The sequence below is a fragment of the Salmo salar genome, chromosome ssa15 (genome assembly GCF_905237065.1).
Source record: "Salmo salar chromosome ssa15, Ssal_v3.1, whole genome shotgun sequence".
Classification (NCBI taxonomy): Eukaryota; Metazoa; Chordata; class Actinopteri; order Salmoniformes; family Salmonidae; genus Salmo; species Salmo salar.
The window spans coordinates 46418337-46434258 of record NC_059456.1 but is presented as its reverse complement, the minus strand read 5'-3'; the positions used below and the strand labels follow the sequence as shown (position 1 = coordinate 46434258).

At 39.2% G+C, this 15922-nt stretch overlaps 1 protein-coding gene across 5 annotated transcripts in view; it reads right to left on the bottom strand.

Annotated features, from left to right (window-relative positions):
- Window positions 1–8709: 8709 nt before the first annotated feature.
- The window catches only part of itpk1a (inositol-tetrakisphosphate 1-kinase a), a 68872-nt gene continuing 61659 nt past the window's right edge, over window positions 8710–15922 (bottom strand). For 4 of the 5 annotated variants that reach the window (XM_014145058.2, XM_014145057.2, XM_014145059.2 and 1 more), the window contains exon 11: window positions 8710–13927. In XM_014145058.2, coding sequence (XP_014000533.1) covers window positions 13635–13927 — 293 coding nt within the window. In that variant the 3' untranslated portion in view covers window positions 8710–13634. The remainder of the gene's footprint in view (window positions 13928–15922) is intronic. The other variant, XM_014145056.2, reaches the window with a different exon arrangement.

Here is a 15922-nt window from a genome sequence, read left to right as displayed (position 1 = left end):
TCTTCCTAGGTTTTGGCCTTTCTAGGGAGTTTTTCCTAGCCACCGTGCTTCTGCACCTGCATTGCTTGCTGTTTGGGGTTTTGGGCTGGGTTTCTGTACAGCACTTTGAGATATCAGCTGATGTAAGAAGGGCTATATAAATACATTTGATTTGTCACCAAAGCCCCATATACTACCCACCACTGCGACCTGTACGCTCTCATTGGCTGGCCCTCGCTTCATACTCGTCGCCAAACCCACTGGCTCCAGGTCATCTACAAGACACTGCTAGGTAAAGTCCCCCCTTATCTCCGCTCACTGGTCACCATAGCAGCACCCACCTGTAGCACGCGCTCCAGCAGGTATATCTCTCTGGTCACCCCCAAAGCCAATTCCTCCTTTGGCCGTCTCTCCTTTCAGTTCTCTGCTGCCAATGACTGGAACGAACTACAAAAATCTCTGAAACTGGAAACACTTATCTCCCTCACTAGCTTTAAGCACCAGCTGTCAGAACAGCTCACAGACCATTGCACCTGTACATAGCCCATCTATAATTTAGCCCAAACAACTACCTATTTCCCTACTGTATTTATTTAGCTCCTTTGCACCCCATTATTTCTACTTTCTTCTACTACAAATCTACCATTCCAGTGTTTTACTTGCTATATTGCATTTACTTTGCCACCATGGCCTTTTTGCCTTTACCTCCCTTAACTCACCTCATTTGCTCACATTGTATATAGACTTCTTTTTCTGTGTTATTGACTGTATGTTTGTTTTACTCCATGTGTAACTGTGTTTTTGTATGTTGTCGAACTGCTTTGCTTTATCTTGGCCAGGTCGCAATAGTAAATGAGAACTTGTTTTCAACTTGCCTACCTGGTTAAATAAAGGTGAAATAAATAAGTAAACAATACACACACACACACACACACAAGGGTAGCAAAGTTTTTATAGAACATGGTAGCAACACCACACACGGGATACAGTAATATTGATTAACACAGATGGTGTGAACCTCAACTGTTCATCTCCGTGGGCGGGAAGCAGGAAACATGAATCATCCAAATAGCACACAGTGTTTCACAAATGTTCAACTCTAAATCTCCAACACAGTTTTTCCTTCTACAAGGATTCACAGATATGTTTATATAGATGAATAATATTCAGATGTCCATATATGAAATATGTATAGAGGGAGAGAGGAATGGACAGACGGAGACAGAAAAAAAACTGTTCCCTCATTCACAAAGCACAGTACCTTTGTACAATGAGGGTACAAGTTTGCTTTACAGGCATCACCATAGAAACACTAACAAAAGACAATTCAGTGGTTGAAGATGTACAGACAGTATTAGCTACACTGAATCACTGTGCCACACTGCAGAAATCTAGTATTTTAGCAAAAGTGCTGTTGGACTTCACGTTCAATCTCTTATGAGACAGATGGCCTATTCAGCACTGAAGAGCTCATTGACACCATTTTGTTTTGTTTTTGTCTTCGATCAAGCACTCCCCACTAAGGCGACCAATGACCATTCAGTGTCTGTTAAATGGTCCCCTAGACAACTGTGAAGAGGTCGCCTGATTGGAGCGTTTTGGCAAGCGAAGGTGAGGCCCCGCCGATGCAAGGGAGATTGTTGTACAATACATTTCTATTTGAACGTTCTGCTGAGACAAATGTTTTCATGTGCCAAAACAGAACAAAAAAATAACAGAATGGTCACCTGGTGAAGAAGGGTATATAAATAAAATAAAGCAATGGGACTCTTGGACTTCAAAGAGCTTGAAACTGCATCCCAAATGGCACCCTGTCTCTTTGGTGAAATATTGTTTTTGTCATAAATATCTAATTGAGCATTTTGCAGTGTACAATTTTGTTTAATTATGTTCCGGTCGTCTGACCAGCCATTCAAAAAAACAAATCGGCTCGCAGCTAAATCTAGTTGCCTACCCTTGTTCTAGGGCCTAATATATATATATATTATTTCTCTACAGAACTGTACAGTAACTGCCCATTGTGCAAAAACTGGCTAAATCAACAGTTTCCATGTCATTTCCACCAAAAAGTGTAATATGATGAAGTTTAATCAACGTGGAAAATGTATTGGATTTGCAAAAAAAAAAAAAAACCCACTTTTAACCTAAATCCAATGACATGGTGACATTTTTTGTTGATTTCACATTTCGTTCACGTTAGTTGACAATTCAACGTCTGTGCCCAGTAGGTGCTCTGACAAGATTACAATGTCACACTGCAATTTTCTGTGGGGTGATGGCAATATATTCCTGGAATAATGAGAGCTGGTCAGCTAGACAAATGAATAAAGAGAGGGTTTAAAGGAGGATATTGATTGACACACCGTGTATCCTTGCCCAAGAATGATTGCTGAGCCAACAGTTTGTGTTTGTGTCTCATCTATTTCAGTCTATTCATCTCAACTTACTCTAGGAAATGCAGTCTGTTTTGTAAAACAGGAAGATGGACTAAGGTCTATATTCTGGCACAGTCTTACAGCATATTTCATGGTGTTTTGGAGATGCCTTCTTAAAACCATTACTTGACGAGTTTTTGCACATCTGGAGCCCTGTAGTTCAGTTTATAGGAGATGAGTGTGCACATATATTGTTGAAGGGGTTAGCCAACCCATAGCCCACTGAGTATCTTGGTTGTTGCTGCCTCCATCAAGTGAAATTCTAAATCTGTACGGTTGTACTATTTTGTAAACTAAACCTGTACAATTGTACTATTTTGTAACCACTGAGTGAAAATAAATACATATAAGATTTGGAGGTGGAGTAGGGGGGGGGTGGGAAAGGGATATATTTACTGTACATTGAGAATTTTTACTCTTATTTTTTGGAAGATACTTGATTGTTTTTGTTTTCATGGCAAATAAAGTTCAAAAAAGAAAATGAGAGAACTGTTAAAAAATAAAAAAAAAGAGTAATGAGTTGAGTAGAATCCAATGACACTTGCTTATTCTAACGTTATATTTTTTTGAAAACCTTCGACATCACTGATGTGTGTTATGTATTGCATGTATGTTTCATGTTGTTGTTGGTGACTGACTGACGTATTGAAAATGTTTATCCTCTGGTGTCTCAACACTGCCACTGTGTGGTATGAACATGGTGAGTCACCCCCCCCCCAAAAAAAAATATTTAGATGAATGAGTAGCCACAATTTCTTTGTAAATACATGTGAAAAGGCCAGAGCGTGTCCAAACAATTTATTATATTATGGCATAGTATATCAAACGTTAGCCCGGTAGGTGGTGGTAATGCACCTAATATTGGTTTGCACACTTGCCATTAAACCCCCAAAAAAGAAGAACTCGAGGGGTGTGTTCATAAATTCAATCTGGAGTGCCAGAGTGCGCTCTGGGGGTTCCAAATTCAGAGCATTGTCAGATTGTCCGCTGGTAAATTCAGAGCGTTTCGAGGGTTCGAGTTCACAATGGAGAGGAGTAGGGTTGATCCGAGTGTTCTGACCTCACAACAGCAGTCAAGTGTTAAAGAGTCTAGTTGATAGGTAATCGACCAGCTGGGCTGTTCCCCAGACCCCGTATGTAGGGACTTGTACAATACTTGAACATGGCTATTGAACTTGACATTTGTGTCCGTCTTTATTCTTTAATCTAACATATATAGAAACATCAAGCACCCAAGCTAACTGGCTAACGTTGGCTAGCTACTTCCAAACACAGACGAGAGAACACCCCACTGACCGTTTTACTCGCCCTAGCAGAGCTGGTTAGGGTGTTTCCATGTTAGTCAGAGTGTTGGTGACTGTAACTGTGCTGCTGGCAACAATTTAATTGCGCTTTTTTTTTATACTGACACCAGCCATATTCAATAGGTGTCGAGCGTTATAAATTTGTTAGTCATTCTGCGCTCTGGCACACTCAGGTGAGAGTGCTCTGAAATTGGAGTAGATCGCCAGATTGAATTTACAATCGCACCCTAAATCAGAGAAAGAAATAGTTGCTCACTCCAGAGACATATTTATATGCACAGTACAAAGATATTAAACACTTACTCAACTGTCTTGCAATGTTAGAAGAAAATTAAACTTGATTGACAAGCTAAACAAATCATAATGCTCTGCTGGATAGCAACTGCCGCTAACCATCTTGAGTCTGCACAAATCAGTCATTCTGACAAGTTTTGAAAGCATTCCTCCCTAATTAAAGCCCTTGGGGTGCTTACAAAGGTGATTTCTGAAATGCAGAGCTTATTGATAATAACATTTTTTTGTTTTTTGTTGCTAGTATGTTAACTCTTACATTGCCCATAATTGAAAACTTTGTTGGAAGCATTTCAATTTGGACATGTCCATATACACTCAGAGGCCAGCTTATTAGGTACACCACCAAGGTCACAGAAATGGTTTGCTCCTACAGACATATAGCTTGCTATATAAAGCAGGCAGACAGGCATCGAGGCATTCAGTTACTGTTCGATTGAGCGTCATTGGTAAGGCAAGGACTGGTAAAACATATTACTGTATAATTGAACGTGCTGAATAGCCAACTGTGCCAGTTCTATGACATATTCAAAGTCGATATTCATATATTTAATATTTCCCTGTTGTTTCAGGGGAATAACTCTTCAGGTCCAAAATCACAATAATACATGTAGGTAAAAATAGTGAACATATTTAATACTGTGGTGTTATTGTGTCACTCAGCACACCAACAGTGTGATCACAGGTTATGTGCAGGGAGTTGTAAGTGGGGCCTGGTCTAACCGCTACCTTCTTGGCACTTAATGTAACTCTGGGACCATATTCAAAAATAGTCTCAGAGTAGGAGGGTAGATCTTGGATACTGTCCCCTCTATCCAAATAAACTTTTTCATTATGATCGAATGGCAAAACCGATCCTGTCTCAGCTCTCCTACTCTGAAAGTATGTGTGTATACAGACCCTGAAAGGACTGCAGTTGTATGAGTAATATGGTACTGTAATAGCTCTACTTTGCCAGATTGGCTAGGCAAAATCTTCACCATATTCGTTGAAAATTGCCCACTCACGTCCTCAGTCTCCACCAATTACCAGTCAAACACATATCCCGGTTCCTGCAAGGGGCAGGACTTCCCGCCCCCAGCACACCTCAACAACACTCACCTGCACTATAATCAGTGTGGCTACCTCAGACTGGAAGTTTGTGTTAGGTGTTTGGAGAAGTGTTGTGCTAGTAATTTATTGTCCTTAAAACCTGTTGGGGCTAGGGGGCAGTATTTTCACGGCTGGATAAAAAAACGTACCCGATTTAATCTGGTTACTAATCCTACCCAGTAGAATATGCATATACTTATTATATATGGATAGAAAACACCCTAAAGTTTCTAAAACTGTTTGAATGGTGTCTGCGAGTATAACAGAACTCATTTGGCAGGCAAAACCCTGAGACATTTTCTGACAGGAAGTGGATACCTGATGTGTTGAATTACCTTTAAGCCTATGCCATTGAAACACACAGGGGTTGATTAATGTTTTGGCACTTCCTATTGCTTCCACTAGATGTCACCAGCCTTTACAAAGTGTTTTGAGTCTTTTACTGTGAGATCTGACCGAACAAGAGCCATGGAACGGTGATGGCCGATTAGACTCTGGCGCGAGTTCATGTTGGGTACCCTCGTTCCAATACGTTATAAAAGAGAATGCATTCGTCCACCTTGAATATTATTCATGTTCTGGTTAAAAAAGGCCCTAATGATTTATGCTATACAACGTTTGACATGTTTGAACGAACGTAAATATATTTTTTCCCCTCGTTCATGAAGTGAAGTCCGGCGGGCTTAGATCATGTGCTAACAAGACGGAGATTTTTGGACATAAATGATGAGCTTTTTTGAACAAAACTACATTCGTTATGGACCTGTGATACCTGGAAGTGACATCTGATGAAGAGAATCAAAGGTAATGGATTATTTACATAGTATTTTCGATTTTAGATCTCCCCAACATGGCGGCTAGTCTGTATCGCAACGTGTATTTTTCTGGGCGCAGTGCTCAGATTTTTGCAAAGTGTGATTTCCCAGTAAGGTTATTTTTAAATCTGGCAAGTTGATTGCGTTCAAGAGATGTAAATCTATAATTCTTTAAATGACAATATAATATTTTACCAATGTTTTCTAATTTTAATTATTTAATTTGTGGTGCTGACTTGACTGCTGGTTATTGGAGGGAAACGATTTACTCAACATCAATGCCATAGTAAAACGCTGTTTTTGGATATAAATATGAACTTGATAGAACTAAAAATGCATGCATTGTCTAACATAATGTCCTAGGAGTGTCATCTGATGGAGATTGTAAAAGGTTAGTGCATCATTTTAGCTGGTTATATGGTTTTGGTGACCCTGTCTTTGAATTTACAAAACATTACACACAGCTATTGTCAATGTACTCTCCTAACATAATCTAACTTTATGCTTTCGCCGTAAAACCTTTTTGAAATCAGACAACGTGGTTAGATTAAGGAGATGTTTATCTTTCAAAGGGTGTAAGATAGTTGTATGTTTGAAAAATTTGAATTTTGACATTTATTTGGTTTCAAATTTGCCGCTCTTGAAATGCACCTGCTGTTGATGGAGTGCACCACGGGGGGGACGCTAGCGTCCCACCTAGCCCATAGAGGTTAACTTTCGAAGTTCGTTATAATCCAAGGATGCACTATTGACTAAGTGTTTGAATCGTGTCCAAGTTTTGTACTCATCGTTAGTGATGTTTGCCATGTATTTGACCACTGCTTTTATTAGCTTGCCTAAGCTCAATCATGTAATACAGTCCTTTGTGTAGTTTTGACTCCCATGTGTCAAACTAATTTATTCCTTGTTTAATAGAAAACTCCTACATCCGTCACCATCACCACATGACATTTGCAGCCTACAAAAAGACTAACAAACCTGTTCTAAATAAAAGGTCAAAAAACTACCTTCTTGTGTTCTTGCAGACATACCCATTGCGTTGCCTCCCACCCATGCTACCCATTTTCTTTTAGCCATGTTTTAAATATTGGTTTACCCCCATCCCCCCAACCAATCAGATGCAGAGTTGGTAGAATCTGTCGCTAACCGCAGCTGCTACTCCACAAATGTCTTGTTAAACTATAGTTTTGGCAAGTCTGTTAGGACATCTACTTTGTGCATGAGAAGTACTTTTTCCAACAATTGTTTAGACAGATTATTTTACTTATAATTCACTGTACCACAATTCCAGTGGGCCCGAAGTTGACATACACTAAGTTGACTGTCTTGGAAAATTATGTCATGGCTTTAGAAGCTTCTGTTAGGCTAATTGACATAATTTGAGTCAATTGGAGGTGTACCTGTGGATGTATTTCAAGGCTTCAAACTCAGTGCCTCTTTGCTTGACATCATGGGAAAATCAAAAGAAATCAGCCAAGACCTCAGAAAAATTGTAGACCTCCACTAGTCTGGTTCATCCTTGGGAGCAATTTCCAAACGCCTGCAGATGCCACGTTCATCTGTACAAACAATAGTACGCAAGTATAAACACCATGGGACCACACAGCCGTCATACCGCTCATGAAGGAGACACGTTCCCATCTCCTAGAGAAGAGCGTACTTTGGTGCGAAAAGTGCAAATCAATCCCTGAACAACAGCAAAGGACTTTGTGAAGATGCTGGAGGAAACAGGTAAAATGTATCTATATCTACAGTAAAACGAGTCCTATATCGAAATAACCTGAAAGGTCTTTCAGCAAGGAAGAAGTCACTGCTCCAAAACGGCCATAAAAAAGCCAGACTACGGTTTGCAACTGCACATGGGGACAAAGATCGTTCTTTATTGGAGAAATGTACTCTGGTCTGACAAAACAAAAATATAACCGTTAGCCCATAATGACCATTGTTATGTTTGGAGGAAAAAGGGGGATGCTTGCAAGCCGAAGAACACCATCCCAAACGTGAAGCACGAGGGTGGCAGCGCTTTGCTGCAGGAGGGACTGGTGCACTTCACAAAATAGATGGCATCAAGAGGAAGGAAAATTATGTGGATATATTGAAGCAACATATCAAGACATCAGTCAGGAAGTTAAAACTTGGTTGCATTTGTGTCTTCCAAATGGATAATGACCCCAAGCATACTTCCAAAGTTATGGAAAAATGGCTTAAGGACAACAAAGTCAAGGTATCGGAGTGGCCATCACAAAGCCCTGACCTCAATCCCATAGAAAATGTGTGGGCAGACCTGAAAAAGCATGTAGGCCTACAAACCTGACTCAGTTACACCATCACTGTCAGGAGGAATGGGCCAAAATTCACCCAACTTATTGTGGGAAGCTTGTGGAAGGCTAGCCGAAACATTTGACCCAAGTTAAACAATTTAAAGGCAATACTACAAAATACTAATTGAGTGTATGTAAACATCTGAATCACTGGGAATGTGATGAAAGAAATAAAACCTGAAATAAATCACTATTATTCTGACATTTCACATTCTTAAAATAAAGTGGTGATCCTAACTGACCTAAGACAGGGAATTTGTACTAGGATTAAACATCAGGAATTGTGAAAAACTGAGGTTAAATGTATTTGGCTAAGGTGTATGTAAACCTCCGACTTCAAATGTACCTTAATAGATTAGGTCCCATTTCAATACCAACCCCAATTATGGCTGGGGAGAAGCAAAAGTAGTATTGTGGAAAGTTGTTCCCCTTGCAACACAAATCTCACCAAACCATTAAAAACTTTCTGGTGTACATTTGTTTGTCTTCCTTGATTTATTGTCTCCGTTTTTTGTATAAATATGTCCATATTGACAATTTATACAACATACACATTTTGTTCAATAGCATACATCAGGAAAATGGTTACAAACATTCATCTCACATTTCAAGTTGGAACTTTTAATTTCCCCAAATTGATCTTTACTTGGTTCTTCTTTGATAAATGTAAGTCCCCAAAGCTAATTTAGCAAATTTGTTATAAAACTCTATAGAAATTTATCTATGCTGCACTCACAGCCTTTTAACAAGTAATAAAACAGCAAGGCCTAGATTCAAACAAATCAGCGATAACTGGCAAACTGCATAGCATATCATTGTTTTTGTTTAGGTGGTGTCAGAGTAACGGTGTTGGAGCTGTCCAATCTGTGGCCACGCCCATCCCACAGTTAGAAGTTCAGAATGAGAAAGTGTAGGCTATATAGAAATAATGACAATCAAATTAAAACAAAATAATGATTTAATTCAGCCTAATCGAGGTGTAGATTACAACACACAAACCCGTGGAAAAATGTGCAGCACGGCTGCATGGGATTTCTACAAATGCGACAAGGAGTATCCAAAAGCAATGTCCACGATCTGTATAACGCCGGGAACAGCTTGCCGATATGACAGCGCCAACGCGGTTACATATCCAACTTCGCCTAAACAGAAACAATTAAGGCGGCTCTGATTAAATCTAGCCCTAAGTAGTTGAGATTTATTCTGGATTTTACAGAGTAGTATACTAGCTATGTTCTATCCTGAAAGATATACAGTATATTGTTTATCATATACACTGAGTATACAATACATTAAGAACAACTGCTCTTTACATGACAGACTGACCAGGTGAAAGCTATTATCTCTTATTGATGTCAGGATTTTCACCCCTTATTAAAGTTCGGATTTTCAAACCTTGAGACAAGGATTGTGTATGTGTGCCATTCAGAGGGTGAATGAGCAACAAGAGATATAAGTACCTTTGAACGGTGTATGGTAGTAGGTGCCAGGCACACCGGTTTGTGTCGAGAACTGCAAAGCTGCTGGGTTTTTCCACACTCACTTTCCCGTGTGTATGAAGAATGGTCCACCACCCAAAAGACATCCAGCCAAGTTAACAACTGTGGGAAGTATGAATCAACATTGACACCTTGTAGAGTCCATGCCGCTGACAAATTGAGGCTGTTCTGAGGGCAAGAGGGGTGGGAGGACTCAATATTAGGTGTTCTTAATGTTTTGTGCATTCAATGTATATTCACAATATACAATATAATAAATTATCATATACGCATCTCGAAGATCAGACTGACACACACACACAATTAAATTAAGGCTGCTGGGTCCCCTTGCCCTCCCCTACAGGAGAGCATGACCATGTCGGCTCAGTAGGAACCTATAGACACATTTGACAAAGTCATTGATATGACAGAGATCCAACAGCAGGGATGTGATCACAGTAAACCAGTGGATCAAAACAAACAAATTGGAACAACTGAAATCATGAAAAAAATATATCTTCCTTCTCAGCACTAGCAAGTTAACTAGAAAAGTACATTTCCTAAAGGTAATGTTCGTGCTTGCGAGCTCGTCTTAAAGTCCTGTTCCAGTCTTTTCACCTCATTGAACACCTGATTTACTTAAAAAACACATCTCAAGGTGATTCAGGTACGATTATGATATGACAAGTGGGATTGGGGGGGGGGGGGTCTCTATTGCTCCTTTATTATTCCTCAAGCGGGGGGGTGCAATGACATCAGACCACCTTGAATGCCCTACTCCTTGAAGTTTACAGTTGTCTAAAAAACATTTTGCTCACAACATTTTTACTCTTAAGTGGGTGTACATTACTTGGGCTATTGCTATTCAACAGGAAAAGTTCAAATATCACTGGAAGGACATCTTTATAGTATTTATGGTTGTGAAATAAATGATTGTAGTGATAGTGACTGAAGTAGTAATGGTAGTGACTGGTCATAGTTGAAAAGCCGGTAGATGGAACGACTGATTGGATAGCCTGAACATGTTGGTTTGGGGTCTAGTTTGAATGGTTCAAGAGTTACTATTACTGTTGGTGGGTTATTAAATGCCAATTTGACATTTTTTAATTGCTATAGTTTAAAAAAATTCTGAAAATGTCCGTTTTAATGTTGTGTGTAGCTGAAATGGTTAAAGAGCAGTAGCATTTAAAATGTCTACCCCTGTTTTCTTATGCAAAAGTAAAATAGTTTATAAAACCTGAATGTTTTAAAGTTGGTCTTGTAGCATAATTGGCCAAGGACAATTTTGAATAGCTAACACTGTATTCCTATTGTTCTCATTGAAACCCATGTTCAATTTATGCTAATTTTAAGTGGTTATAGGTCAAAAAGTATAACAAATCTGAATGCAAGCAATGTAAGTCGGGTCAGTCTGAACATCTCAAAGTTGGTTTGGTGTTGATAGCTTAAAAACAGTGAAAGCGATGAGTCTAGAATTTTCAATATTGACACCTAGACCATCTTTTTGCCATTGAAATGCATTGTAGATCATTTTAAATATTGTTGTAGTTCAAAAAGTATAAATGCTATCAAAAAGATTCTCAGTGTAATTTGAGTTAGTCTGCACATTTGGAAGTTGGTTTCATGTTAATAGCTGAAATCATTTCAGGACTATATTGAGGGGAATAAATAGAACAGCTAGAAAAGGACATTTACTGTAGTAAACGTGGTGTGCTTGCTAATATTGAATATTTATGGTTGTGAAATAGTTGTATTGACAGCAGTAGTAGGGTTTTCATAGGCTGTGTTATGGTGACTTATTTTGGGGTGGTTTGTAGGTGTGGAGTTATAGTGGGCTAGTATAGTAGGCTAGAGTGAGTTCCATGTCATCATAAGCCCTATAAGGTGTTTTTAAGCTCTTCAAAATGTTTTTGTTTGAACATTCTGAAAGTTGTGGTAGTGATTTCAGTTAAGAATGTTGAAGCCCGCATTCCACCATTGAAATGGATGGGGATACAACAAGCTTTATAGTTTGAGGCAGGAATGGTAGAAAAAAGCTCTGTTGATGCCATTTAAGTTGAGTCAGTCAGCATATGTCAACATTGGGGTGGTTGTAGTAGCTGAAACGGATCAAGAGCAGTGGTAAATCAACATTTTGCCTTTGAAGCAAATTTAAAAATCGTTATAGTTTAAAAAGCATTAAAAAAAAAAAATTGACAAGCAATCTACGTTGAGTCAGCGTGTACAAGTCAACGTTGGTTTGGTGTTTGTAGCTTTAATGGTTCAAGAGCAATCACAAATCCAAATACTTCCCAGGGGTGGGCAGGCGTGGAGATGGGTGGGCATGAGGATAGGGACAACCAAGGGGTTTTGAGTATTTGGCTTCACTTTGTATAAAATGTTCGCTTTAAAATAAAAAAAACTTCCCCTTCAAGCCTATGGAGCTTTTATGCACATGTAAAACAGTTATAGTTCAAAAATAATAAAAATGGCATCAAAAAGCCGTTTACAAGCAACCTATTCCAGACCAGTCTGCACGTTTTAAAGTTTTAATAGCATTTCTAGTTTAAACGGTGGAAGACTAGTTACGACCAGAATTCCATTGAAATGCATTGGGATTTATGCAAATACGGTTGTAGTGTGAAACGTATTAGTAGTATCAAAACGTAGACTTTTTTTCAAGAAACCTGAGCAGTGGCTGTCTGGACGTTTTAAAAGTTGTTTTGGTGTTGGTAGCTTTTACAGTTTTGGCACTAAAGGTTCCAGCGGAATAATACGTATGAACAGTTTCTAAAGTTGTGTTTTGCTTTAAGCAAGCACACTTAACTCTATGTATGAAATCCAGAGTGGTCTTGCCTTCTGCAAGCACACTGATATTAAGAATATGTAAGAAATCTTGTGGTCTTGCCCACAGCAAGTACATTAATTAGTAACGACCAAAATAATGGAAACACTTGAGTAAATGAGGGATACAAAGTATATTGAAAGCAAGTGTTTCCACACAGGCGTGGTTCCTGAGTTAATTAAATAATTAACATCACATCCGGCTTAGGGTCATGTATAAAAATACTGGGCAGGCCATTATTTTGGCTACCCTGGCTATGGCCCCATGGGATGACAATGCCCCCATCCACAGGGCATGAGTGGTCACTGAATGGTTTGATGAGCATGACATTGATCTAAACCATATGCCATGGCCATCTCAGTCACCAGATCTCAACCCAATTGAACACTTATGGGATATTCTGTAGTGGCGCCTGAGAGCGTTTTCCACCACCAATGAAACACCAAATGATGGAGTTAGACATGTGAAGAATCTATGCCAGGGCTCTCCAACCCTGTTCCCGTAGTGCTACCTTCCTGTTGTAAATAACCCGATTCAGTTTATTATCCAGCTAATTACTAGAAATAGGTGTGCTAGATTAGGGTTGGAGAGAACATACAGGACAGTAGCTCTCCAGGAACAAGGCTGGAGAACCCTGATCTATGCCAAGATGCATTGAAGCTTTTCTGGCATTTTGGACCCCATACAGTGGGGTCCAAAATGATTGACACCCTTGATGAAGATAAGCAAAAATAACAAAAATAAAGAGCTCTATTTTCATGAATTTCCAAAAGTGTAAATGCCTGGAGTTTGCTAAATGGAATTGGCACTTGGATTGAAACCAGTGCTATGGTCAGATACATTTAAAAAGATGACTCTTTCTGATCAAATGTATAATATAACACAAAAATGGAGCATACAATGTAGCTCAGTAATTTAATTATTTATTTGATGGTCATTTTCTTCTCATCTTTATCAAGGGTGTCAATTTCGGACCCCACTGTGTGTGTGTGTGTGTGTGTGTGTGTGTGTGTGTGTGTGTGTGTGTGTGTGTATATATATATATATAAAAAAATAACATACAACAGCTTGTTCTTCACTACTAGGGGCTGGGCATTATTGCGAGGAGGCTTTGGTGGGGATGGCAGACACACAATGTTGTTGGAAGTTGGCCGAAACTTCAGAGTCGCACCCCAGTCCCTGATTGCCTCCCCTCTTGACGCAGTCTCCCTCCACAATCCAGGTGTTGGCCTCGTTTCCCAGGAGCATGCAGGGTTTCCCACAGTCGGCCAGGGCTGCGGCGGGGGGCTGTCCCCCGACCACGCTGGTCCTCTCAAAGGCCTGCTCCTGGAGAACACTTGTGAGATGACTCAGTAGGTCGTCAAAGAACTCCGGGACTCCCTCATAACCTGAATAATAGAAAAGTTCATTTTTATAGAAATACCATTAAATAATCTGAATTTTTTAAAGATGGGCAGCAGATTTACAAACTCCGATGTTTCATAAAAATACAGGCATTCACAAAATACATCACAACAAACGTAACTATGTAATGAGATTGAGGCTGTAACCTCAAATATCTTGGATTTTTTTACATTTTAAATTGCATATTCAACAACTTACAAAATAATTGAAGCTGAAGATGGGATTTTATTTTAGGAATAAGGCCTGTTTTTCTTTTTAAGCCAGGAGGTGGCTAGAATCAGCGACATTTATGCCTATACTAAACTATGGTGATATTTTATATAGGAATGCTTCCTCTCAGTGTTTGAGATCTATTGACACCCTTCACCATGGAGCATTGAGATTTATTTCAAACTGCAAAACCCTCACACACCACTGCACTTTATATACCAGGGTTAGCTGGCCTTCTCTAGTCACTTGTATGCTCAGTCACTTATATACTTTTTTTTTTTTTAACTACCATTTTATTTGGGCAGTTTTATTCTTCAGAAATGTGCTGGGTACTCTCTTCATTTAGAGGACTTTATCCTGCTAACTGTTCCAAATGTTCTAAAGGGCTTTTATGTACTCTGCGCCATCGGCTTGGAACGCCTTACAAAATAGTTAAACTGGAAGAACTTGTCCCGGTTGGTGTTTTTAAATTATTGATGAAGGATATTGAGGCCGATTCCTTCACCCGTCAATGTTTTTAATTTGCAGTTTTAGGATTTCGTTATACTCCTGTGATTTCTATGGTTTTTACTAGATTACTTTTTCAATGTTGTCTGTCTAATTGTGTAATGACTTGGTGCTGCCTATCTTTGCCAGAACGCTCTTCAAAAAGAGATCTCAAATCTCAGTGAGCCCTTCCTGGTTAAGGTTAAATCAAATAATAAGTCGTGCTTCCCCAGTGCTATAATTTGATTGGTAGAAGATTTCTGTTCTGATTTGAAAAGCAGAGAAGATTTCATACGCTCTAGGATTTTGTCCAAGTTGTTGGGAGAGTGGTACAAATGTCAGTTTGTAAACGTTTAGATAAAATGTAGTTTGTGGTTACTAGAACAAGTGTATCGTTTGATTGGTAGAAGATAATTATATTCCGATTTCAGATTTGAATAGCAGAGACATTGACCAAGATTTCATACTCTTGAAGTTTGTTTAAGTTGCTGGAAAAGTGGTCAAAATGTCAGTTGGTTGAGAAAATAAAAGTTGATGTCGATACATTGACATTACTGGCATGTCAAAGGGTGAAAATGTCATATGGTGCAACCGTCCGATGTTGAATTTGAACAAAAGGGTTGCAAAATTGGTATAAGAAAGCGGTGAATATTTAACTTCTGCATACATTTAATTTCAAAATATGTTTTTATTATTAAAGATTAAGGTGAACATACAAGCTTTTCAAAAAAACTTTGCCTCATGACCAGAGCTCTAAATTTTTATGTTCCATTGGTAGCACTGATGCTGCCAATGTAAGAAAAAGTTAGGAGCACAACAAAATTTAGGGACACTAGAAAATACATTTTTTCGCCAAATCAACTGAGATATAGCCTATGAGCCTATTCGAGTTACTGTACTTCTGAAGCACATGTTGTGCTCTAGAAACCCTGTTTTTTTTTTTTTAAGTAAAAATTTGATACAAATACCTGTCATTCAAATTACAAAGTCATTTGTGGAATATTAGGCTGCTACATAGGATAGCATTAGCCTTCAGGTTATCTTACCCTGATGACCAGAAGAGCCATGTGGCTGGATCAACCGCTTAGCTAGCACAGGCGAGCAAACGCAAGCTAAACTAGGCAAAGGGGATAGTCAGCAGTACTACCGTGTGGCAGGTAGAAACGCATGGTTAGCTTGCTTTGCAGTGAGCCAGCCGAGATAGCCCAAGCCTTGCATTATGGGCTAGCCGAGTCACACTAGCTAGCTAACCAGAGGGGTGACCAAGAGGTAGAATGAATTTC